General features: G+C 42.9%; 2 protein-coding genes and 1 long non-coding RNA gene across 5 annotated transcripts in view; 1 reads left to right on the top strand and 2 right to left on the bottom strand.

The window, feature by feature from the left end:
• Nucleotides 1-560: 560 nt before the first annotated feature.
• Nucleotides 561-19,696, bottom strand: LOC131885973 (uncharacterized). Of its 3 annotated transcripts, none has more exons than XM_059234188.1 (7): nucleotides 18,658-19,696; nucleotides 17,885-18,585; nucleotides 16,546-16,560; nucleotides 7,104-7,172; nucleotides 6,241-6,305; nucleotides 5,893-6,059; nucleotides 561-3,104 (listed from the first exon to the last, which is right to left on the bottom strand). In XM_059234188.1, exons 2-7 carry the CDS (start codon nucleotides 18,568-18,570, stop codon nucleotides 2,823-2,825), a joined length of 1,284 nt encoding a protein of 427 aa, XP_059090171.1. In that variant the 5' UTR covers nucleotides 18,571-18,585; nucleotides 18,658-19,696; the 3' UTR covers nucleotides 561-2,822. The 3 variants fall into 3 exon arrangements, with proteins under 3 accessions (XP_059090171.1, XP_059090170.1, XP_059090172.1); XM_059234187.1 differs by having other exon boundaries at nucleotides 17,885-18,577; XM_059234189.1 differs by lacking the exon at nucleotides 16,546-16,560 and having other exon boundaries at nucleotides 17,885-18,577.
• Nucleotides 19,697-20,813: 1,117 nt separating this feature from the next.
• LOC131885975 (uncharacterized) lies at nucleotides 20,814-22,921 on the bottom strand. The gene is made up of 2 exons (XR_009373891.1): nucleotides 22,781-22,921; nucleotides 20,814-20,928 (listed from the first exon to the last, which is right to left on the bottom strand). It is a non-coding gene; the product is annotated as an uncharacterized LOC131885975 (long non-coding RNA).
• A 47-nt stretch (nucleotides 22,922-22,968) lies between these two features.
• Nucleotides 22,969-24,369, top strand: part of LOC131885974 (multiple coagulation factor deficiency protein 2 homolog) — a 4,541-nt gene continuing 3,140 nt past the window's right edge. The window contains exons 1-2 of the mRNA XM_059234191.1: nucleotides 22,969-23,250; nucleotides 23,725-23,941. Of these exons, the coding sequence (XP_059090174.1) occupies nucleotides 23,106-23,250; nucleotides 23,725-23,941 (362 nt within the window). The 5' untranslated portion in view covers nucleotides 22,969-23,105. The remainder of the gene's footprint in view (nucleotides 23,251-23,724; nucleotides 23,942-24,369) is intronic.

Raw genomic sequence — 24,369 nt, 5'->3', positions numbered from 1 at the left:
TGACAATCAAGTGCCGACAGAGAGCTGCTGGATCTGAAGTTCCATTACCATCGGATTACTGGAGAACTTTGAACTCGGAATCCTTTGTGGCGTGATGCTTTCCTTCCTGCTTGTCTCGTTCGGTTACGCACATAAGTACGTACGTACATTGCTCTCATACGTGTACAGTCATTGGAATGAATGTTCCTGAAGTTAGTAATAATCGCTTGCATGACGTCACTCTAGCATCCATCCATCCAACCATCGATCCATGTTGGAACCGATGAAAAAGTCAGCAGCATATCTATCTATGAGGCTTTAGATGCTCTAATATTGAATGTTCGGTTGCCTATCCTTCAGATCTCTTAAGGAGGATCAATGCACGACGTCTGGGTTCAAATGCGATCTTTAAGGTGTCACATTTTGACGTTGAGAAGTTGTGATCGAGGCTTTAACCAGCACATAATTCTCGTTTCTAGAGAATGGAATGATTTGGGTGTCTTTGTGATGAACGGGAAAGGAATGGATGAGTTTGGTGTTTGGAACGAGCAAAATAAGGGAAAAATGAAAGACGTTTGGTGTTTTTCACTGGAATACTTATTCCTCTAGGAAATGTAATGATGATGATTATAATAATCATGATAATGATAATAATATAATGATAATAACACATCAGGCCTTTTGACACCAAAAAAGATCTTGGCATATATATAGTAGTATGTGACGACTGTGGTGCCTTCATCGACATGAAGAAAATTCATTAAGATGATGAAAATAATAATGATGATAATCATAATGAGAAGAATGATCATGATAGCGATGGTAAATCATTGTGAGCCTCAGACATTGCAGCCCTAGCCATATTTATATATGTGTGTGTGTGTGTGTGTGTGTATATATATCTTTGTCGTCGTCGTCGTCAATTTCATCATTATCATTGATATGGAATTTCGCCCTCTTCTCAAAGAAGTCGAAGGATCGAGCACAAAGGAAGAAAATAGTTTGATTCATCCTTTGTTGGCTTTATTGTGGCAGCTTTTCCCCCAAATATGGAACCTCAAACATCTCAGTACGAGGTGGGTGGACCCTGAAGGAGGCCAATTCAGGTTGCTGGAGTTTCGTTTCTTTCTTTGTCGTGCTTCTTGGACCAAACCCCTCAGAGGACCGAACATTTCTGGGGAGGGGCAATCTTGAATTGAAGCTTGGCCGGAACGAAAATGCACTTTTCCAAGGAGCAGGGCGGTTGACAATTGACATCAAACTGATTTCAGGAACGTAAAGAGGTCTACTTCCCTCCGATCCTCCAGGTGCAAGCCCTTCAGACGACATTAACATCAAGAAAAAAGGCTCTGAAGAGGACCAAATTCATCTGGAACATGCGCAACGTGATTTTCGGGGATGGTGTCTGCATAGATTTGTCTGGGCTGAAATGAGCCCACGTAGCTTTCTTCTTCGAAAAGAGGAAAGGTCAGAGGTCAGAGGCGAACTGAATGCCTCTGAACTGAACTGTGGGGCTAGGCTATTTTTTTTTTTGAGAAAGTAGACCCGTTGTCAAGTACGTATTTATAAAAGGCTCTCAAAGATCCTCAAGGCTTTTGATGCCGGTTGCGAATGTTTGTGCCTTGCAGATGTCTGGAGGAGGAGGAATAGGAGCAAGAGAATTTGTGCTTGGAAACGGTTTTAACCATGGTTAACTCGTGAATTGTCGGCAGACTCTTAAAGGGATGGGTGTTGTACGTACTATTTCCAGTTTCAGCTTTGTAAAAGTAAAAATATCGGGAACGGGGACTTTGATTGTATGAAAAATTCAATACTGCTGGGACGTTTTGTTTTCTCAAAAGTGCTGGGCAAGGTGTTCATGGCAAACAGGAGGAAAGTAGGCAGGGTAGGGGTATCCCAGATGAGTGCACGGAACAAATCCAATAGGTAAACACAGGCAGTTTGGTCGTGGATACAACGAAGTTCTTGGTTTCTCTTGACGAAGGCAAAACAAGAGCAAATAAATAAACGGGATATCTTGGGAGAAGAACAATCATAACGCGAAATCATTTGTATCGTAAGTCCCTCTTTGCATCCTCAAGGACGACGGATGCTTATTGTGTGGATCAGATCGGTCAAATCAAGTGTTCGGTTCTTCCGGGCAAGAAAGCTTTGGGAAATCAAGACGAACTGACAATTGAGACTGCTAACAAGTGAAAAAAAGGGGGCTTAATATAGGAAACAATAATAGAGACTAGCAGGATCTGGGCGTCACAGTCCCAAATATGAAAATATGGATCATGAATTGATGATTAGTTAAGAACACATGTTTGTTTTCTGGTTTGCTTCTATGACATGTCTTTTTGTGTGTATGAGGGTCCAACGGAGTCAGCAAGCTCTGTGGGCTCAGTGGGCTCAGCAGGTTGTGATGGCAAGGACGTGTCGCCCGCCAACTGAATGAAGAATCAAGGTTTTTTTGGGGGGTGGGTGGGGGGGGAGGGGGCACTCTTCCTTCTCGTCAAAGGGGTACAACGATCGGGTCGGATCGGGTACGACGCTTAGGTCTTTGAGTGGGCGGCAGACAACCCGTCAAACTTAAAAGCACGGTCTTCGAGGTGAGGTCCTCTTCCCTCAATCCCTGGGGGGGGCTGTCCATCTGGCCTAGATTACTGCCCTGGTCGTTTTCGTGGTCATCAATGAAGTGGGTGAAAGCGACACTTGATGCCGTGAGCAAATGCATGGAGGAGAGAAACACGACGACGAGGAGGGGGAGTAAAAGGAGAAGGAGGAAGAGGAGAACGAGGAGAACGAGGAGGAGAGGTCTGGTTGGGTTGGGGGTTTACTCCCATCGAGACCTGTCGGGCTTAGACCTGTGTCCCGCCAGCCCCGCCCACCACGGCTCCCGGCCCAGGCCCACTGGCCGTCCCGATGCTTCCACCCCCACCAAAACTCCCGCTGTTGAAGTCGTCCACGGGAACGCCGCAATTGCGTAAGAGTTCTCGGTAGGTAGGGGAGTTGACGAATCGAGGGTAGGAGTCCCGGTGCATCAAGGTATAGATCTGGAGCTGGGCCTCATCGAACGTGTGTTGTGAAGGAGCTATCATGTTGCGATTGATTATTTCGCGTACCCGTGAATCCAAACTCACCTATAAATAGAGGCAACATCCTAAGTAAGGGGATCAAGGGACAATAGAATGTCGTGGGTGGTGGGTAAAAATAGACCAAGAAAGACGCTGATTATTCGGTTCCCCTTACCAAGAATTGCTGACTTGGTCATTGACCCTACAATAAGTATGCTGGTCTGGAGGCAAATGTTGCCGAAGATTGAACCTGGCCAATCTGTAGACGATCGGGAACAATCGAAACCAGAGCAAAACAGAAAAATGCTCCTCTATTACGGGATTGTTTGTCTTTTGCGACCTATTGCATACTCTAGTCGGATGATAACCGTCTCAAGTGTAATCGACTTAGGGGCACGTTTTGGACTGAAGGTCACGTTTCAATCCGATCTATTTTGAGATTAGTGTTTCCGTGAAACACATCCTGAAAGCATCCTCGAGCTCTTTCATAGCACAAAAGAATGCTATTTTAAGGCAAGTCCATGTTTGCCAAAGCATGATCTCCAAATCAAATTTAAATCCAACGCTTGTTATGTTTGGCGGCTTTGTTTACTTTGTAGTTTTGATAATTTCAATCCCATCCAATCAACAAAGTTGTACATTAAATTGAAACCCAACTATAGAATAGAGTATTCATGGGCAAAAGTCAAATAGCTTTATTCTCTTCCTTTTGTGTTTGTACTCTTGCAGAGCGGTGCACGCATATTTTTGTTTCATAAGGGATCGGAAGTGACGTACGATGTCACTTCACACGTTTTATGAACAGGCTCTAATTACATAGGAAATTACCCAAGCTCGGCGAAAAAAGCCGAACAGACGACCCATTACCGTCAAATTTAACAAAACTTGGTGCTTTGCATGACAAAGGATTGTTGCATTTGCATCTGACCGCAATATTAATGGCATACCAGCATCGCCAATTCATTTGTAGCTCCAAAATTGATAACAAAATCCTTATTAATCACGACAAATCGTACGAGAGCACCAATGTGAATCTACAATGCATATTTCATTTTCCAAACCAAAAATTGAGATTATTGACTAAATATCCCGTACAATTATTCAAATTGACCTCATGGTCCAGTCCCTCTCTGATCTGATTGGTTTATCCATTCGGTTTCGTTTTTTGCGCCGGGCTCAAAATGAGCCTGATCCAGACTTCTCTCTGACCATGTTAAATTAGGTTTGCACGTTCAAGTGGGACTGTACTGGGATAAAGCAGATTCAGAAAAATTGTAATTAAAGGCCAGGACACCAAAAGCGTATGGTGTGCAACTCAACAACCAACCCTTTCACCAGGAACTGGATTAAAAGGACGACTCGCGAAGAGAGTTTTGGTGGTGTCTCACTGTCGAGTATTGTCAGAGATCATTTTGTTGTAAGTGATTGGCGAATGACAGTCCACAGCACATATGGTTTGAAATGTACAAGGAATGCTAGTATTAGTTCACTTGTAGCAATCTATTATGGTATACCACTACTTTAGAAGGACAACCTTCAGGAGGAGGGTTGCCCAATGCTACCAAGAAGAATAGCTATTTATTCAATAGACGTGGGTATTCTTTACGTGTAGTTTATAAAAGGGAGGCTTGAGGAAAGTCCATATGGTCTTGAACGCGCTTTAGGTGTTGACCGCATCGACTTTTTGAAAACCGAACTTGAATAAAGTATATGTAAAGGGAGACCAGACTATTGAACAAGCAATGTTCTTTTATGGGAACCGGTTTTCAAGGTATAATTTTCACTCAAAACCACTCAAAGCCAAATCTGACGTGTGGAACTGTTCTTTCTCTTTACTTCACTTGCTTTCCAGCCACTTGTGAACACAAAGCCATGAAATAGGTTTCTAACCGTGGCGTTTGGTTTCTTTTGCGTGCAGGAAAGTAAATATTTTATCTCAGAAAACCGGTCCTCATAAAAGAAAGAGTAAAGTTTTTCGATTGAAAGAAAATCAGTGCACAATCTGAGGGAATAAAATCAATAGCAAAGCTTACGTTGACCTCAATTTTGAACACAGTGTTTGATCACGTTTTCATTTACGAAACTAAATGGACAATCAAATACAATTTGCTCGTACGTTCATTACAAGTGAACAACTGCTCGAACTGCACACCAACTGTACTTAAAACAAATGGATTCATATGTTATAAAATTAATGTTGATGAATTTGAATTCGAGAACGATCGTTCATATTGTGGGATCGTTTGAAAAAAAAATCCCGCTCCTGTTATACCCGTTGTCGCTCTCACGGTAAAAAAAGGTGCTTCTAGTGTTTCATAAGTGAAAGCAAGCAACGGGTAGGCTATTACATAGCAAAATCAATTTCCCTCAATATGCCGAAAAATTAATTCTTCGTATCATGACGAAAATAAGAACAAAAAGCATGTTGACATTTAAAAGTCCTATCCAATAATATACTTAAATTTCACTTCACCGAAAACTCGCTTTAAATGTGTGCTTTTTACTCATGGCTAGTCACCAGACGGTGCAGGAGTCCTTGATTTACGATTGTTAACGCCAGCTTTCGAAGGTCATATTCGACACTTTAAATCGGATACCTCAAATGTTTTTGTTGAGCCCCTGAATGAGTCAGAAACCCCACCTCACCGTCCTTGGAATGGAATGCAACGTTGAATGAATCTAAAACTTGAGAGACGGGAAATGCCGGTGCAAACTCAAATGAGCCGTGAGATCAGCCTTCAAGTTTGTCAATCTTCATTTGAAGGCGGCAAATGTGAAGGAAAGCCCTGCTTTTTGTTCTCAAAGCACGAAAAACGTCCAAATGTCCAAGAAGAATGCGGAATGTGAGACCTACCTCTCTGGGTGAGAGAATTGAAACGTAATCTTCATAAATAATTCTGGCCTTTTCCTCAATGAGTTCTGGACTTCGTTCCTTCTTTAGATCCTCACAGGCCAGCCAGAAGAGGATGTTTTCTTCACTGTATTCGCCTCTCAAAAATGAGCCAAACACCTTGCGTCCCTCTGAAAGAAAACCAAGAAGTCAAATAAGCCTTTTGAATACAATAACGTGCCAAGGAAAACTTTCCCGTCTCTCAAGGGGATTAATTCGCAAAGCCGTCACTTTCAGGCGAGTAAATTGCTTTTTTGTTTTCCTCTTTGAAACGGGCGTGACGTGTATGAGAAGAAACGATTCCAAACTTACTTTCACTGTTCATCAGTTTTTCGAAGGAGTCACCCCAAGACTTGACATCTGTGCTGGATATGCTCCTAAAAAACAAGAAAAGACAACGAAGGCTTTGAATAAGGCTCTGAAATACACCAACCGAACACAAAGAAAACGCCGCCCAAATCCGCTAGAGGGATAACTCAAAACCTATCTTTCTCATCATATGGCTTGATTGCATTCGTATGAGAGTTACTTTTGAATAGAGAACAAATGCTAATCGCCACGTATGAATTGTCTGTTCGCTTCAAAACTATTTGCATTTTTCCCAGGAAACCCCTGCCAGGATCTGACGGCATTCATTCATTGGAGTACCTCATGTGTGCACTCGACTACTTAGTCCTCCTCCAGACATGAAGACAAACTGTCATAAGCTCCTGATAACTTGGGTTTTAACGAAACGGCACCCACCCATTCACGTCATATTTATGTTGCAATCATCTCTTTCAAACACGAGGAGGCTTGGCTTACATACCTAGATAGTACTTATTGTACGTGCAATGAGAATAGAATTCTCAGAGAGGCAAGTTCAGAAAGGTTTAATTTTGTGATGAACTTTTGGGAATGATTGCCTGAGTTACGATTTCGACCATCAACAGTTGAAAGAAAGAGGAACTGTTACAATGGCAATTCCATAATCTTGGAACAGGTGCATGTTCTAGCGTTCCAATGAGCTCAAGTCATTACCATGACACTAACTAAAAATGGTCGTCATGATGCGCAACGATGAGATCGAGTGTCTTTTTTGATTTTGATATTCATTCAGCGTTGATGCAGGAGGTTATTGAATAAAGTAACTAATCACGTGAGAATGAATGAAAGTTAAGTGACAGGTAACTTACCCAAGTTCTTCATCCTTAATGAATTCGTTGGCACTTTCCAGGGAGCCATTGGGAGCTTTCACAGAGAGGCTGCAAGGAAAAAGTAACATAGTCAGAGATTGGAACGCGTTTCCAATTAAGAGAGGGCCTTTCAGAACGGTTTTTTTGGAGAAGACCCCTGTTCCCGAGCAATATGGTATATGTAAGGATCTATGTAATTAGTGCGGTTTCATGCATCATTGACACCAAAATACAAATGATTCAGCACATTCTCAGGTGAAGAGGCCAAAATGGACCAAGTTGAAGTGTTTTCTTCACGATGTTTAACTTTTACGTAACCTAAACTCCTTCCGTCCTCAATTATCAACGAGGTGTTATTTGTGTTCCTATGTGGATCACAGTTGTTGTTGTTGTTATTACTTTCATTCTGCCTGTGAAACCCGCAGGAAAGTGGAACCCGGTGTGTCTGCCTTGTCAAAAAGCTAGAAGTAGCGAGTACCACGCTCGTGGAGCTGGTTCGAAATTGGAATTGAAAAGTAATCAGTGCTCAACCAGTCTGGCAAATGGTCGGAGTCTGCTCCAATTCATGTCGTTGAAACGTTCTACTCAGGATGAAATTCCAGTTTTCTGGGTCATTGGAACTCCAAAAAGTTTCGAGTCTATCTCTGCCAAGGTCTTCCTTCAATGAGGGAACGGGAATGGTTTGTGAGCACTTTTTATGGTCTTGGTCCAGCTTCCTCCAGGGAAATATTAGAGCAAGAAGCTAAAAAGCTCAGGGAACTTGTTCCTGGTTCCCCTTGCCAATGGAGAGAAAGAGAAACGTTTCCCCGTGAATGACCACCAAAGAGAGTAGGATGGTCTTCTTGGAATCAATTCAATGCACCCATCGTCGACATCATTATTATCATCATCATCAGCAGCAGCAGCATCAGCATCAGCAGCAGCAGCAGTAGCACTAGCAGCCGCCCCAATGTCTTTGTGCGTTCCCTTAGGTCAGCGATGCTAGCTAACTATAAAGTATTTTCGGCATTCACTCTCGAAATTTCCCTCCCTTGATCTCCTTTTCCCCAACCCAAGGACCGCCCAAGTCATGCCAAAACAAAGTAGCAAGTAGCAATTGCTATGGGACATCATCGAGGGAGCGAAAAGTTCCTGGTTGCACCTTCACAACATCAACACCATCGTAACCATGCGGCCTTGGATTCAACCACTTGGTTTTGCCGCCTCCTCAATGCATTTCCCACCACCACCGCCCCCTCCCTCTAGTTCAAGCTGGGGAAGCCAACCAGGCTCCGACTTTGTTCGTTCGTTCATTCATTCATTCAAAGAGTCCCTCGGCCACCTCGTCGTTCTTCTCTTCCTTCTCTTTTCCTCTTTGCCTTGGATCCTTCTTAGCGGCCTTCTTTCGCTCTTCGCTGTCTGCTCTCTGTATGTACTTCTTTGCCATCCACATTGGTTTACGGCTGTTACTGAGAGCCTTTCAAGTCTCCCCGGAGAGAACGGCTGACGACGTAGAGAAAGCTACTACACTGCTTTGACTGGACTCATATATCAGGCTTCATTACGACCAGCACGTATAAGCGGTAGCAGTATTTTGGGGATTTCACAACCATTATTCATGAACGATGTAATGGATGATAGAAACCGAAACCTGTGTGCAGTGCCATGAATGTCGCCTAATGGACGAGAATTGACTTTTGCACGAGCGTATCTTACTTAGGTTGAGGCATGACCAAGCAGCATTTGCCAACATACAGAAATCGATATATGTAGACAATGCACTCGGAGCAAATGTGAAAGCCCCCTTGACTGTGAATGAAGGCAATGTGCTTCAATAAAACAAAACTCAATCAATTGCGGTTGAATCCATATTGGCAAAAGCTGATTCTGGAGACCCATCAAAGGGCTCTTTGTTCCGAGGCCACACAAGAAAACAACAAGGAAAAACAACACAAAAGCTTCTACGGTTGCTTCAAACCAAAAATCAAAAAGGCCAATATTCGTCAAAGACTAAAGAAACAAACTTTTAATGGCTGGTTTGTCGCGTAATGCTTAGCATAATGGAAATTGATGTTTGTTCAGAGCGTTGCTTCGGATGAATGCTGCGTGATCACCTCATTTTGTTCATTAGTTCCTGGATCAGGTGGCACTTAGTGACAAAAGTCAGGCTTAATCGATGATAAGACTGTCGTCAGTCACGGTCCAACAGTGTTGCCTGGTTGGCAAATGCACAAATAGGGATCTCGGTGGTGCTGGAGCACGTAAGGCGAGCTCCCGATTTGAAAATTACAAAACGTGATGCAGAGCAGAAAGTCTTACTAATAAATGGTTTACTCCTTAGTGAACCTTTGAAGTCCTTTGAATCAATGGCATATTTGCTCTTGGTTCGGAGCCAATTAGTTGGCAAGGATTAAGGCTGGCTCTTTTCTCAATTGATAAGACATGCGTGACAGCAATACCCGGTGTCGTATGTCGAGCATTTTATCCGCTGTATTCTACTCCAAAAGGGATTTGTAACAATCGATTTGCTGGTAATGACTACGAGTTCTTAAATGAAGGTTTAGGTTTGAAGCGAAAGTTCTTTGATTTTGTTGTCCGAGAGAGCTCCAAAATGTCTTTCAACAGTGAAATTTGGTATATTGCGAGGTATTGGAAAAAGTGGAACCATTGACAGGCGAATGTGTTTCGCTTTCTTTCCTTGTCTACTCGTACTGATGTTTCTCGCCTACTTCAATCTCGTTTCATTCAAACATTTGGCGTTCCATTTTGAATGTGAAGACATCGATCGGCTTTTATTTTGATCGTGTCTTCTTGTCGTGTGCCAAACTGAGAGTGCCAATAATGTTTGTGGGTCTGATTTGAACCTCAGAAGAGAAAGTCGAACAATTGGACTGATCTTTTGCAATCATCACTTGACATTTCTCCGATTGGATTTGAACCTGGCCAAGTGACAGACGAATGAAACAAACACATGCAATCCAGAGCAGTTGTCCAAGATATGTACGCCAAATGAACTTTGTTCTTCGATCGAACCCTTTAGTGATTAATCAGAAAAAAGAGTAGATCCCGACTTCTTTCTCTTAACCCAACCTGCACACAGTTGCTTGAACACAGCAAATCCAGAGCGGAAATTGATCTCCAAAAAAGGCACAGGTGACTGATGTTCTTGTTTGAACCTGGTGCTACTAATTGGGAACCTGTTTCTGTCAGATGATGTAAACATTTGTCTCTTTTTCTGTTTTCTCAATGAACGTTGGCTTGTTTGGTTTTCTCAGGGGGAATTGGTAATCTAGGTAGAGGCTCGTGGTTGACTAATCGATGTTTCAAGTGGATACTTTGCGGGATTTTTGTTGACCGGATTGATCTTGCTTACCCTCTTCGTGACCTCTTGCAGTTCCTCAATCTCCCAAACATTCCCTTCCATTTATCCTGTTGGGACATCTCCAATCGCGCTGGCGTCATTCGGCAAATCCGGGAATGCGTCCAATCCTGGACGACTCCTTTAAGTTCAAGCCAAGATCCGGGGGATGAAGCCCCTAGGGTTCACGGAGGTGGATGGCGGAACCGAAGAGGTCGGCCTCACCTCGAGTTTGTACGTATGTACGTGTGTGGATATCGGAGATGGGGTCGAACCGAGTACCAGTATGGAACACTGACTTCAATAAGCCCGGAATAAACCACTAGCACAACGACAGATAGGTTACAAGCAAGCGAGCTCACCAGCCAGCCAGCTGGATAGGAATTCGAATCTCAGGACATTTTTTCTCGCGGCACTTTGGAACGACTTTGAGAGTTGCAGCCACTCAAGGGTTGGAGTCACTCACGGCTTTTGCTCCGTATTATCACAAGCACCCACCAACCTCACTGGAGCGGCCAGCAAGCGATTCTTTGTTGAGGATTTCGACTCCTTTTCTTTGTTATCTGCTTCCTTCGGTATTTCTTGTTCGTTCCTTCGTTCGTTGCTCCTTTCTCTCGTCTATCCGTCCTCCTACACTACTACCCTTGGTAACTTAGTATCACGCTCAGAAAGAATTTCCTCAAAGACCGAGGAACAAGAGGCAGAGGAGGAAGATCTCAACTGAAGCATTGAGAACTCCTTCGGATCTCTGGTCTGTCTAAAGGAGCGGGAGGCAGCGAGCACTGAATGGAATAATCGCTGAGGCTTTTCCCTTCCCAATCCACATCTCCGAGAGTGTCTCTCTTTCTCTCTCTCTCTCTCTCATACCTACTCACTCACTCACTCACTCACTCACTCACTCACTCACTCACTCAGTTGCTCTCTCTCTCTCTCTTTCTCTGTCTGTCTTTCCTTCGTTTCTTTCTCTGTCTTTCTCTCTCCTTATTTCTCTTTCCGAGGATCCCAACAGCGGAATACATTCTGTGCACAAGCCTGGCCCTGACCGACAACAGGCCTTCATCAAGCCCTTAGGTTAAGTGAAGGTTGCCAAGGGCAGTAGGGGAACGAGGATCGAACAACTCCGGAGAGGCCAACCTCGATCAGCGTTACAAAGATTTCCCACGGCGAGCGCTCTCTTCCTCTTTCCCTTGAATCTTTCTCAATGAGAAGCGGAACAACTCACTCTCTGAAAGAGCAAACGCGAAACAGAGAGAGAAAGAAGAGAAGAACCGTTCAGGCCTTGTTCAGGAACGACCACCAAAACGAAGGCTCGCGTCAGCCCAGCACAAGGCCGTTGAGTCACTTAGGAGAGGAGTCTGCGGCAGAGAGAGAAAATGGATGGAAATGGAAGACTTGATGGAAGGTAGAGGGTAAGACAACATTTTTGAATGAGGCCTTCAAAGGAATCGAGCCACAAGCACGCTGAAGCCACCATGGGCCATAATCCATGGGTGAGGAGAGCGAGCGTGCCCTGACAGTCCAAGCTTGGTGGAAGAGCCCGAAGAGCCTTCGATGCCCAAGACGAGCCTTCGTTCTAAGCTCGCTTGCTTGCTTGCACGCTTGCTTCGCGACCACGCGTGTGGTTACCATTTCCATTGGTGAACCATATAGGGTATATTGCTTTCGCAATGGGTGACAAAAAATGGGAACATGATTCTCTCGACAAACCTGTGGTTCATCCCAGAACTGTCGTCAACGACCAAGGTCGATTAATTCCATTTGGTTCTTCCCAAAAAGGAATCGAACCCAGATTCAAGTATGACCCAAGTCAGAAACTTTTGAGGTGGCCTCTAGTGTTAATAACGCATTTTCCAAGAACCAACTCAAAGGTGTTCCAGGGCTCTTGTGGATCTTGAAATGATTGGGAAAACGACTCCCATCAAGCTTAACGAACATTTCGCTATGTTGATGTCATCTGGAAGGCTGGAGCGGGCAATTCTCCATTTCCAGAAGACCGACAGGTTGTTAATGTTCGTAAATCATCGTTCTCCCTGAATTGAGGTTGTTCCCTCTTTCTTTCTCTTTCTCTCTCTCTCTCTCGCACTCTTTCTGGATGTCTGTCTGTTTTCCGTGCTCGTACCCTCCGTAATCAACGACAGTGATTTCAGCTTCGACAATAATGTCTCTAGGGCAAGAAAAATACGTTTGATAGGCCGTCGTGATACATGTTTAAGACTTTTGCCAATAGTCAGTTCTCTTGACCACTTTGGAATCGGAAATGGTGGGAAAAGCGATTGGGAACACGGCACATGAAGGATCGAGCAGAAGGAGACAGAGTAGGACAAGTTTTTCGATATTGAGGAAAAAATCCTTGACAAGAAAGCTAACGACAAGAACAACGAGAAAAGGACCGAACAAGCGCTCAGAATCGAATTTGGCCCGCATTTAAAGACGAAAAAGAACCCGTAACAACAACAAGTATGGGAACAGAGATACGCAGTACAAACACATTTACGTAGCTGACTACAACAGGCGAGCAAATGGCACTTCCATAGGCGCAGTGCTTCACACTACTCCAGAACTTGAGTCAAGTCTTGTTTTCATCATTAAAACACTTCGAGTCAAGCCTTCATCAAGCAAGAAGCGAGGGAACAGGAATGCTTTACTGGATTCAGTTGGCTGGCCAATGGAAAGTCGCCTCAAGACGAAACCGATGATGATGAAGGAGAATCATGGCCTCGGAAAAAAATGTGAAGATGGGTAAGAAGATGTCTGATCTGATGTTTCCGAGTCTGGCCGAAAGACAAATGAATCCGGGCATCCTATAGCAAACCAGGACTTCTAAGAACTAGTGTACTAATTACGAGTACATGGGAGAGCACTGTCCTTCCTCAAGAGCATTGAGTTCGATCCTCCTCTCCGATGACCTCAGGCGAGAATATGTGACTGAAATAGTTTTCCAATTAATGTTCGTTTCTAGCTTTTCGATAACAGAAATGTCATGGAACAGGCATTCCTTGGCCTTTTAACAACACTAATTGATTTCCAACATTTCAAAAAATCGACCGGAACGACCTACATTCATAAGATGACAGAATTTGCCATCTTTAAATCAAACGAAATCACATCTAGACTCCAAACGCTAAATATTATGCTGAAGAAATGTGATTGCTAGATAGTGGAACAACATTTTGATTCTGAGAAAAAAAGTTGAACTGTAACCTCATCCATAAAAGCCCTAACAGTTTCTTTTTACAATAGCAAGACAGTTTCTTTATCCAAAAGTAGTACCAAAAAACAAGGGCCAATGTTAATAAATTGAGTTATAATTATCAAGGTTTTAGACATAAAGGTAAGTAGCACTCACAAAATAGCCATATTGTTCTGTTGAGCATTAACTAAATGCGTGCTTTGTACCCATGTGCGTTGAAAAACATTCTTCTCTTTTCAAACACGCTTAATGGTACAATCGACCTTTTTTGATTTGGTCGATCACACACACTCCCAATGTCCCAAATTGTGGAAAGTCATGGTGGGTGGAAAATAAATGTAAGTAAGGACCATAAAGTTTGGAGATTTTCTTCGAAGTCTTTGCCAATAGATGAGCAAAAACCAGTTCTTAGGACGCTTTCATGCCACTCCCTTGGTGCCACTCAATTAGTTACACTCTCAATGGTTAATTGGAAACCATCATGTAAAAATATAATTGCCATAATCTTTTTTTATTTATTAAACCGGAAATAATAACACCGCATTCATCACATACGAGTGTGATTTGTATCATCTCTCAAAATAGAATGATTTGACCGCATTGTTGAGATATTTCCCCTTGAAACTACCACTGTTCCAAAACTGTTGTAAAATTGACCCAAATGTGTCACGTGTCATTTACGAACTCGATCATTTCGGTGTTTTAATGAAAGAAGAAGAAGAACCATAAATAAAGGGATAAACCCAACGGAACATTTCAAAGCTTTTCCAGCTGCTAAATGCTATTATAGACATTCATTACCATTACGGAAGCAGGGCAGGTTCTTCAAAAAGTGCGTTCAAAGTGGAAAATTGAATAACGACAAGCTAGGACAGTTTTGGTCCCTCCTCTTCAACCTTTGTAGTCAATAACCAAAGAGCGGAAATTAAAGTCTCTCTGTAAAATGTCTTCGGAAATGTTTTTGAACGAAAAATATTGAATTGCTCAGATGGGGATGAAGAGGAGGCTAGAAATGCATATACTGTATGTAGCATCACAATCGACGTGCTTAAATAAGATCGAGATAGCGACTGAATGAAGACCCCCGTATGCAAGTAATATCGAAGATTACAATGACCCTTGATAAAAGCAACTCTTCTTGGGGAGGGAAACGTGTATACAGTAATGGAACAACCGGAACGGTACTACTGGGGCTCCATCGCATATGTACTTTAGTGATAAATCATCGTTCATCCTTTCTTGATGCCTTTACACCAAACGCACATCATTGTCCAAAGCATGTAACTTAGTTGGTCCATGTCTACCTACAGATGTGAATAAGGAAAACTTAAGCACTTTACCGTCTGAACCGGTCATCTCAAAATGTTTAATGCCGTGAAGATGTGAAGAATACTAACAAATATAGTTACACACCCATTTTATAGCTTTCGTGCCAGAAGTTAATTCACACCCATAGTATAAAGATGATCTTCACAAGAACAAAGCACATCTGAGCTTGCAAGTGTTACACTACTCTTATTATTTTTTCGTTTAAAGACCAAAAGATGATTGATGTCCTGGGAAAAGAAAACTCCTTCGCTCCCTCAACCCAACTCAAGACCTTTGAAAGATCTAGAATGAAGAAACAAAGCGAATCGAAACCAAAGTTCAGGTCAATTATACAAACCTTACGCGTATCGTATTCAAGCTAATGCCCACCACGACAAGCTTTTAAGGCCTATCAATTACCTCCACCCAGATCAAAAAGAGACTAATCTAGAAGCTAAGGATGACCTAAGACAAACTAACATGGCGTATCATAGTTTTTTTCGTAAGTAGGCTTGATTGGTATGAGTGAGTCTACGCGTTTCCGTGACGCCAATCAACGTGTCAAGCTAAATGAACAACCTCATCATGAATAAGGTGGATTCGAACCCTCAGTTCGCTGGCTCTTTATCGTGCGAGTATGTGTAAGAGAGAAAGAAGGAGGGGTATACGAAATATACTTATTCCGTAGAATAGACATTGAATGAAGGTACCACGGAAGGCTTTGTATAGTGCATATGCAGTGTGCCGTGCCAGAAATAACTGACGTCAGCCTTCCAACAGCCTCCAACTGACAAGTGGAAATGACTTGAACCTCGGCGGTGAGAGCTATTTTTCAAGGGTGCTTTAGTAATAACCGGTTTTCCAGAAAGCCAACATAGCCTTGAATTGGAAGAAAACATTCCCAGGAAAGAAGAAAGCACTAAGGGTTTGTCACTATCCTAATCAGGGTACAATCAGTGGAATATATGGCTTGGTACCATTGACCTGGCCAAGGTTGGTGAAAATGATGATCTCAGATCTTCACAACGGTAGTACGTGGTGGTACACCTGGGTGTTCACCAGACCTAGAAGTACATGCAACATCAAAGCCAGTCCAGCTTTTAAGCTTTCTCAATGTGTGCGTGGGCGTGTGGCGAGTTCCATCTGGATAAAGTTTCGAGCAAATCCTGTCAAAATCGTGGACAGTTCGGTAGGTTACTACCGACCGGTCAAGGGGTTGGCCATCAAGGGCCTCACTGACCTTTCCAATTTTCTGCCTGATAGAAGCAATGAACAAAATCATCATTTCGATTTTTCTCGAAGCTAAGCGTGCTCATTCAATTGGGAAAATACGCCGTCAAATTCAATGTTCCTCATGTCACGTGCTTGGAAAGTTAGTGGGAACCTTGATTGTATGTTCCTGGTTTGGGACGGCAAGGCCGCGGGTAATTATGATTATGTTAATGATAACATTAACTTAGGTGTCATGCGAGAACTCGAACGGTTGGGTTATAATCATGCCGGTGTATTTAATGCAACTCTTCAGCCAAAGAAAAGCGAAATGTACATGGAACGTGGAACTCCCACTCAGACACACCAAAAATAGAGCTTCGGCTTTCCAGACTTACCAGCGACGTCGAATCCTAGAGAAGAAAATTGAAGAATTGACACGAGAGAACAACTATTACAAGCGGGTTCCATTATGCTATGGAACAAGACACGAATGACCTTCATTTGAATGAGGGTGAATAGGGACGAGGGATTGCAAACATCCCACGCACAAATGGGTTCAAAATCGAACGGGTGTAATCTTGATTTAATGTGCGCAAGATCGTGGGGCAGGGCATTTTTCTGGCTTAACTAATATTTGACTTGGGACCAAACACGACTGTTTTTGTGATTTGAGCTCGTTATTCAACTTGGATTAGGTTATATGAGTAGGCACAGAGGCCAATGAAGGTCGTGTGCTCTCGTTGTTGTTGAGTAATGGCCTCAGTGCATGTACCAAGCAGGTTACGAAGGCAGATTTGGATCACTAGATTTGAGTTGAGCGATTACTGGTGCCTTGGGGCTTGTAGAAAAAGGTGCGATGTCAAAACATCATTTCCGTCTCATCAATTCCATTTAATCCTGACTGGCAATATGGCATTAACCAATGCTCTAAAGACAAATTATCCTTTTCGGACTCATTTCTTCTGCTTTACAAAAAAAATATTTTTTATCATTTTAGAATTTGTAAACTGCAATCGACAGCAAAAACATTCGAGGAAAATAATTTTCAATTTTTCTCAAAGCCATACAGGTTTTTTATCTCTACATGAGAGCATGCCAAGTTGACGAAATAGTTAAAAAAAAAATACTTAATAGCAGTACTATTTTAATGAACTTTCAGTGTCCTTTTCTCTTGAATGCGCTTGAAAACCGTGTTATGTCTGGTGGAATGAGAGGATATAAGGTTGGTCGTGTGTATCTTGACATTTAAATGGTAAATGGAACACTGAAAACTTCAATTTTCTTTGAACCCCTGTACTCTTTCAATGATTGGAGCTATGGCAAAAAGACAAACAAAACAATTTCTCCCACGAGATGACAAGCCACACTTGTGGAACCCGACTCTTTTCTCAAGTGCCCTCAAATCCGCCTTTTTGGACATGGGATGTCTCATGAAAATTCTCGGAATCTCAGACCTCAAGCCTTTCTTGGTGTGACGTCATTGGCCAAAACAAACATGGGTCTTGAAAGGAAAGTCTCAACTATGCGTGTTGGGTTGCATTACAGTAATGGAATAACATATTACAGTAATGCCTCAATATAGGAACACCCTTTCTTTCTAGATATCTCTGGACTCTTTAAAACTTAAAATTTCAGCCATTATAACTAAAAGAACACTTTTAGCCAGCTGATTTTAAAATGATTTATGTTTTCGAAGAACAAATATTGGCTCTTCGTTTAAATGTTGGAGCTTACCATGAGCAAGTGCAACAACAGCACCAACAGAAACAGCAGGGCTTAGTTGAGTTTCGTATCTCCCTGGCTGCCATGGAAGACCCTTGTGATATGGGGCTTGTCGCGGCGTTCTTGCCGAACGAGTCGGCAAGAACGATGTGGCCCCCATGAGCACTGCCGGACCCGACCCCGACTCCCACCCCTCCTCCACTGCCCACTCCCCGGGACCCACCGCTCATCCGGAGATCCGAGCCTCCAATACTGACACTATCACTGTTATTATTGACACTTGACGTGGAACCGTAATTGGTGGTGGTGGTTGTGGTGCGTGTGGTGGTGCGAGTCTTCTCCCGGTTGAAATGCACAGTGTATGTGGTCCCTGAGGATTTCTTCTCTTTGGAGCTGCTAGCGCCGCAGTTGGACCCCCCGCCTCCGGGTGCGCCTCCACCTCCCCCAGCACCTCCACCCCCACCCCCACTATGGAGTTGCAGCGTACAGCTGCTCGAGTCTGAAATGATGACTGTTGTGGATTCGCCGCAAGAAGAGGTCACGGTGCTGCAATCACTTGTGCTTGAACACGGATTATTGAGATGTGTTCCACGACAAAAGTTGTTCAGACTTGGGACTGGCCCTCTGGATTGAGCATAGCCAGAACCAAGTTTTGCTGGGGACTCTTTGCAAAGCTGAGGCGCGGAAGACATTAGCATCTGAAACCTAGGGAACTGGTTGAAGGATGATCAATAATCCAACCAATAGCCAAATGACAGCTTTCCATGTTGACTTTGCTTCTTTACCTCATGTCAGGTTTCACCTCATTTTTCAATACAGTGGAACATCCTCGTTAGATCAAGTTAGCGGTTGCTCAGACTCGCTTACATCAAAAGGACATAATGAGGCGACACTGACATAAGCCTGAAGCTGCCAATGCCAAGCTAACACTGATTACTTTTTCACCGATAAAAATCACACCCTCTAATTTCAAGGTGTTCGTAGCACTTTCTCAAAACACAAGGAGGAAATCCACAACTGGACCAAGACCATTAAAGCGGTCATATTTGGGTCATCATCAAACTGTTGCTGGTGCCTGAACTCCGTCCAGTCGATTATCTTCCTCCGCTTTTCCTTTGGCTTGTTCCGTCTTGTCCAACTTCCACAGGATGGGCTTAGACAACTGAATCATTCTTGGCATTTGGCGGCATTAGCCTAGACAAATTCAAGTCATGAGGTAGATGGAGGACGTCTTCAACTAAGATATTTGGCCTTTACTCTTAGCCCACAAAGCGTTGTTGATGAACACAAGACATCGGCTATCGTTTTTTCGGCCCTCACCTCATTCAGTCACTTGAAGTTTGGACCAATATCAGTTCCTCTCGTGTCTTGTGTCCTTGTTGCAGCAACGATATCAGTCGGCAGGCGCATGTCTGGCCTCGAAGGTGTGCGAAGCTGCCGTCAACTTCACTGGTTCCCTACTGACGCGGACAACAGTTGTTGAGTCTGTGCTCCAAAGTCTCAAGGCTGTTTCACAACGAGACCATAGAGCTCGAAGTGTGCCACTTGGCAACTGCTCCCTCTGAACTCGCGTCAAGTGAGATAACTCTAGCTTGATGCTTGACAGACAATTGGTGCCGCCATAATCGTTTTCATTTGGACAATGCCAGGCCTTGTGTAAAGAAATATGTCTAACACGGACTTGTCAGCTGTGTAGGTTCCCATCGTTGGGAGGTTGAGCTCAGTAGATTTCAATTCCAAGCAATGCACGGCTATCCTCGCTCTCTCCCGTCTCAACATGGTCGGCAAGTGCACTTTGGAAACAAGCGAGAGAAGCTATGGATGGACCTGACACTCGCCCTCTGAGTGACAGAAGCATTCGAACACGTTGCCGAGAACTAGGAGGACATGGAAGTGGAGGCTGAGCCCAGGAGAGCACAGTGGGAATTGACAGCCGCCACCACTACTACCGTACACCGACCGTTCAGAATCGGGAAGCAGTCCCAGCTGGACGGATTGAGGACGTACTGTTTAAAGAGTATGTTTCATCCTTCATCCGCAAAGAGGCCTTCCCCTCCCCCTTCTCATCAAAGACCGGCCGTAGTCGCGCAGAGGCAGCCACCTTTGGAAGCGTGTGAATGAGAAAGCCATGAAGGAGAAAGAGGAAAAGGACGAGGAGGACGAGGAATCAAGCCCAGCTCAGCGCTCTTCTTTCATAGAAATGATGAAAAAGAACTACCAGGGAAACCTGTAGGCCTTTGCCATTCCCTTACACTCTCTCTGTGTACTACTTACTAGAGGCTAGCTACCTACCATAACGGAAGAGAGAGGGGGATATACCGTATACAAAACAGTACGGAGCTGAGTGTACTGTAAACTCGACAATACAGTTGAATGAGAGCTTCTGCTGGCCTGGGAACGAGGACTTGTAGGAGATCTATTACTTCAAATGGATCAACCACAGACTTCAATGAGCCTTTCAAAAGTTCCTGAACCAAACGACACGAGATTCCGCCGAAGCGGCGTTTCAAAAACACTCGAAAGCCAAGGAACCCTTAAATATTCGGGGATAGAACCGGAAAAAGAATTCCTAGCCATTCAAGTGCATAGATGTTGGTCTCTTTTGAGATGGTCCATTGATTCAGAGGGAACCAAGGTTTGACGAATCCAATGATCAAGATGCCTAAGTATATCAACAGATCTTAGTATTTAAGATGGTCAGTTAATGGTTTCTGTCTGTGGCAGAGTCGTTTATAGGTATACTGTATATTGCGGATATATCAACCGCTATTAGTAATTTAGTCCCCAACAGTTCCAATTGAATGCTGATGGTTTTACCCGCCAAGCTATAAATCGGGAAAAGTGTTCAAAGTAAGTTTTTGAACCGAACTAAAACAACATTTGTCGATATCAACAAAACATAAAGAACACTTAAAAATGAAATCAAAAAATGAACAGCAAGTCATTTACCAAAAGCAATTTATAAAAAGCAAACCATTTTGTTGATGAACTCAAAAGTTGCGATGGACGTTTTTAAGTGTGATCAAGACGAAGTTTTCCCATCGGATCCGGTGTTCCTGAAAAATGAACCAGAAATAGACTTCGATTGTTTTGCCACAAATAAGGGAAGGTTATAGAAAACAAATATTGATGAAATAAGCAAACCCTTTTCAACAACGACAGACACCGACGGACCTGGGAAATCGTTTCTTTCGTTTTGAGGTTCAAGAGTTCTGAGCCCAATTTTGAAAGCCAAGGAGTGAATCTTAGATCGAGAAAAGCTCGTTCTGTACTACATAAGTTGGACCTTTTCTCGATCCAAGATTCACTCCTTGGCTTTAAAAAATGGGCTCTGATCTACAATGATACTGATAATGTATGCATCAGCAAAAGCATAAAATCCATATTCTTATATTATGATGCAACCGATACTTTTGAAGCAACCAGAATTGTAAGTTTAATCATCTGCCGAGCGGAAATTGGAAAATTATATGTTGTCTTGATTCCTCATTTACCCTGGATTGTTAAGTCACACTCTTTAAACATGAGAGAAACCCCGTAGTTAAGGGCAAATAGTCTTTATTCTAAAGTCGTTTTTTTGTTTCAAGTTATTTCTTGATAAACCTTGGCATAATAGCTCTTCAAATCTCTTTAAATTGCTCGTGAAACGTTTGGCGACATTATTTGGATAGCATGATTTTTTCAAAAGCATTTGTTTTTTCCATGAAAATGTTCGCCTCTGGAGAAATGAAAAATAAATCATGAGACACTACGCCAGTACATATACCCCTTGGAGGAGATGATCAAAATATAGGAACTCGACGGATTTTTCTAATAAGAACTATGAGCAAAAGAATCCTGACATACACATCTTGAATATGCTTCATCCATTTGGGCTCCAATGAGTTCAGCAGGTTTGCAAAAGGTCGAACAAGTCCGAAGATGTTTCACTAGGAAAATCACAGGATTGAGAGAGCTCTCATATTGGGAGAGGCTAAAAAAGTTGGGACTGTACAGTGTTCAGAGAAGGTACGAAAGGTATCTGATACTGTACGTCTTCAAAGGCATTAATGAGCTTTGTCCCAACCCAGGATTTAGGGTCAATTCTAGTGACCCTAGAGTCTTAATCTTAATGTGCGTTTTGAGAGCACCTTCAAGCCCTCGAGAATCCAGGCTAGTTCGAACAATGAAGTCCACATCTCTTCTTTCTCGGGCTCCTTCAATGTTTAATTTGCTTCCCTCTAATATTCGTAGGGAATACGTAGGCCTTGTTGATCCGGTAGCATCTTTCAAGTCAGACTTAAGAATTTTTTTAGGTAGCATTCCCGATCAACCTTACATTCAAGGACTAGCTCGGTCTGCCAACTCAAATTCGTTGGTAGACCAAATATCATACAAAGGCTGAAAGGTAATCAATAGACGAATTATAACCTTTCATTTTAACAGTACTGGGGATTAGATTCCCTGTAGCGGTTAGATAAGCCTGTGAAAAACCAAACCAAAAAAATACTCCTTGGAACAGCAAACCGTCGGAAAGAAACAGACAGCAACTCTCTCATTTACGTTTTGATGAAGCTTTTAGTCAGCAATGGAGGTATGATTTTGAATTGAATTTAGCCACTCCATCAGATTTCTTTACCTAACATGATTTACCTTGCTTCAGGAGAGATTAGAAAACATGTATGCAAAACTGTTTTCTCTGAACAATGTCACAGTAACTTGTTTATTCAGCTATTAAAACTACAGAAAGGCACAAGTTTTACTCTTTTAATCACCAGGAGGGAAAACTTGCTCCCCAATCATTGTCAAGGTTGATTCTTGATTTTTGATATTATTTTTCTGTTTTGACAACTTGACCAATGTATTCTGCCTCAAATGGCAACTTTCTTTTGTCAGGGCTCTTTATTTGATACCTTGCTTTTGGCTTACCTCATGTCTGAGTGGGTCCAATGAATCCTACGAATTCCAACTCGTAGAAAGCAATTTCCGCCTTGCTCCCATTTGTTGGAGCTGTGAAAAATAGCCACCTGGAGAATAAGTAGTTTGTATTGAGAATGCCCGAACAGATATTCTATGCTCCCTACATAAACACCCGTACAGTACTACAATATAAGGTACATGGGGTGTCGTGACAGCTTATGCAACATCATTGATAACGAGCTGCCACGTACGTACATGTGTTAAAATCGAGGTGAGAGCCAACCCCCGATCAATAGCAGCCCCTTGAATTGTGTTTATTGCTTTCGAAGACATTATGCAACCTGTGTGTGTTTGTCTGGCCACACTTCTGATCCTGACTCAATGCGTGTCTTTTGGAGGCACACATTCGAACCAACGGTATCCTCCAGGGGTGCCAAGGCCAAATGGAATGGATCCTGTTCCTTCCACCCACAACGACAGTAAGATATTCGTTATACCTATAATTTTTATGACAAATGTGTTCAGGAGGGAGCCAGACTAAGAAAGGCATCCAAGGAGGATATGGGCAAGAACTAAGTTGGAGTTGATATCCGGTATCAATGGAGCTTTTCCTTAGGGAAAAGCGAGCATAATTGATCAACAAGCAAAGTCATCCGGGATTCTTCTTTACCTTGCGGCACCTTCAGGTTTGTTCACACGTACTTGTTATTGCCATAATCTGAACCTACAAGTCACTGGCTCACTTATGCCCACAACGTTGTGGACAGTAATTATGGGAACATCATTTTGAGCCGTAGAACCTGGTCGGAAGTGTTTTCAGGAACAAAGCAAACACGCTCTAATCATCAATTGGCTCCCAATTCTTGGAACAAACTTACTCATCTCGGCCTCAATGATAAGCGTGCTTTCCCGATACGGCTAGAAAATAAATATCACAATCTTGTTTCCTTCAGATGAAGATGTCAAGTTCCATGATCCTACAGAATTCCGGCAAGAAAACAACCCACCAACGAATCAGAACCAACAGCAGCAGCAACAGCAGCAGCAGCAAGAGCAACAACAACAGCAACAAACTCCGCCAAATTCAGGCCAAAACCACCATCATCAAGGACAACGGCATAAGTTTGCCGGTGGCAGGGATGGAAAATTAGACATCAATCATGAGAAAGAGTACGTTGTCCGCTTAATGTTCCATCTTTGGGTTCGTTACAGGCATTCGCCAAATTCAGCAATTTTTTTTTTTTTTGTAACTCCTTTCGTTTGGGGCTAGCAAGCAATTGAATGACTCATTTTTGGTTGATTGAGACACTCCCTTTCGATCATTAATTGTTAATTTTTTGCTGTCCACGTGTTCAGCCGTAAAAAATGTTAACAATCACAAAAGCTCATGGCGTTACGCGAACAATAACCTTTAGGATGCACTTTGTTAGCTTTTATAACTACTTTTCTCAAAAACTAGTGTCCAAAGCTGCCACATTGTTTTCTATGGAGTTAGAACACGTGCAAAATGGTACATATACTTTTATTTTTGGTCATATTAACATTATGTTGCACCTATTAACGTTACCAGATCCAAAATGTCAATAAGTCATGAATAT

This window comes from Tigriopus californicus, chromosome 8 (assembly GCF_007210705.1).
Source record: "Tigriopus californicus strain San Diego chromosome 8, Tcal_SD_v2.1, whole genome shotgun sequence".
NCBI lineage: Eukaryota > Metazoa > Arthropoda > Copepoda > Harpacticoida > Harpacticidae > Tigriopus > Tigriopus californicus.
Note: the sequence above shows the minus strand (reverse complement) of the source record. Positions and strands in the feature narration are given on the sequence as shown.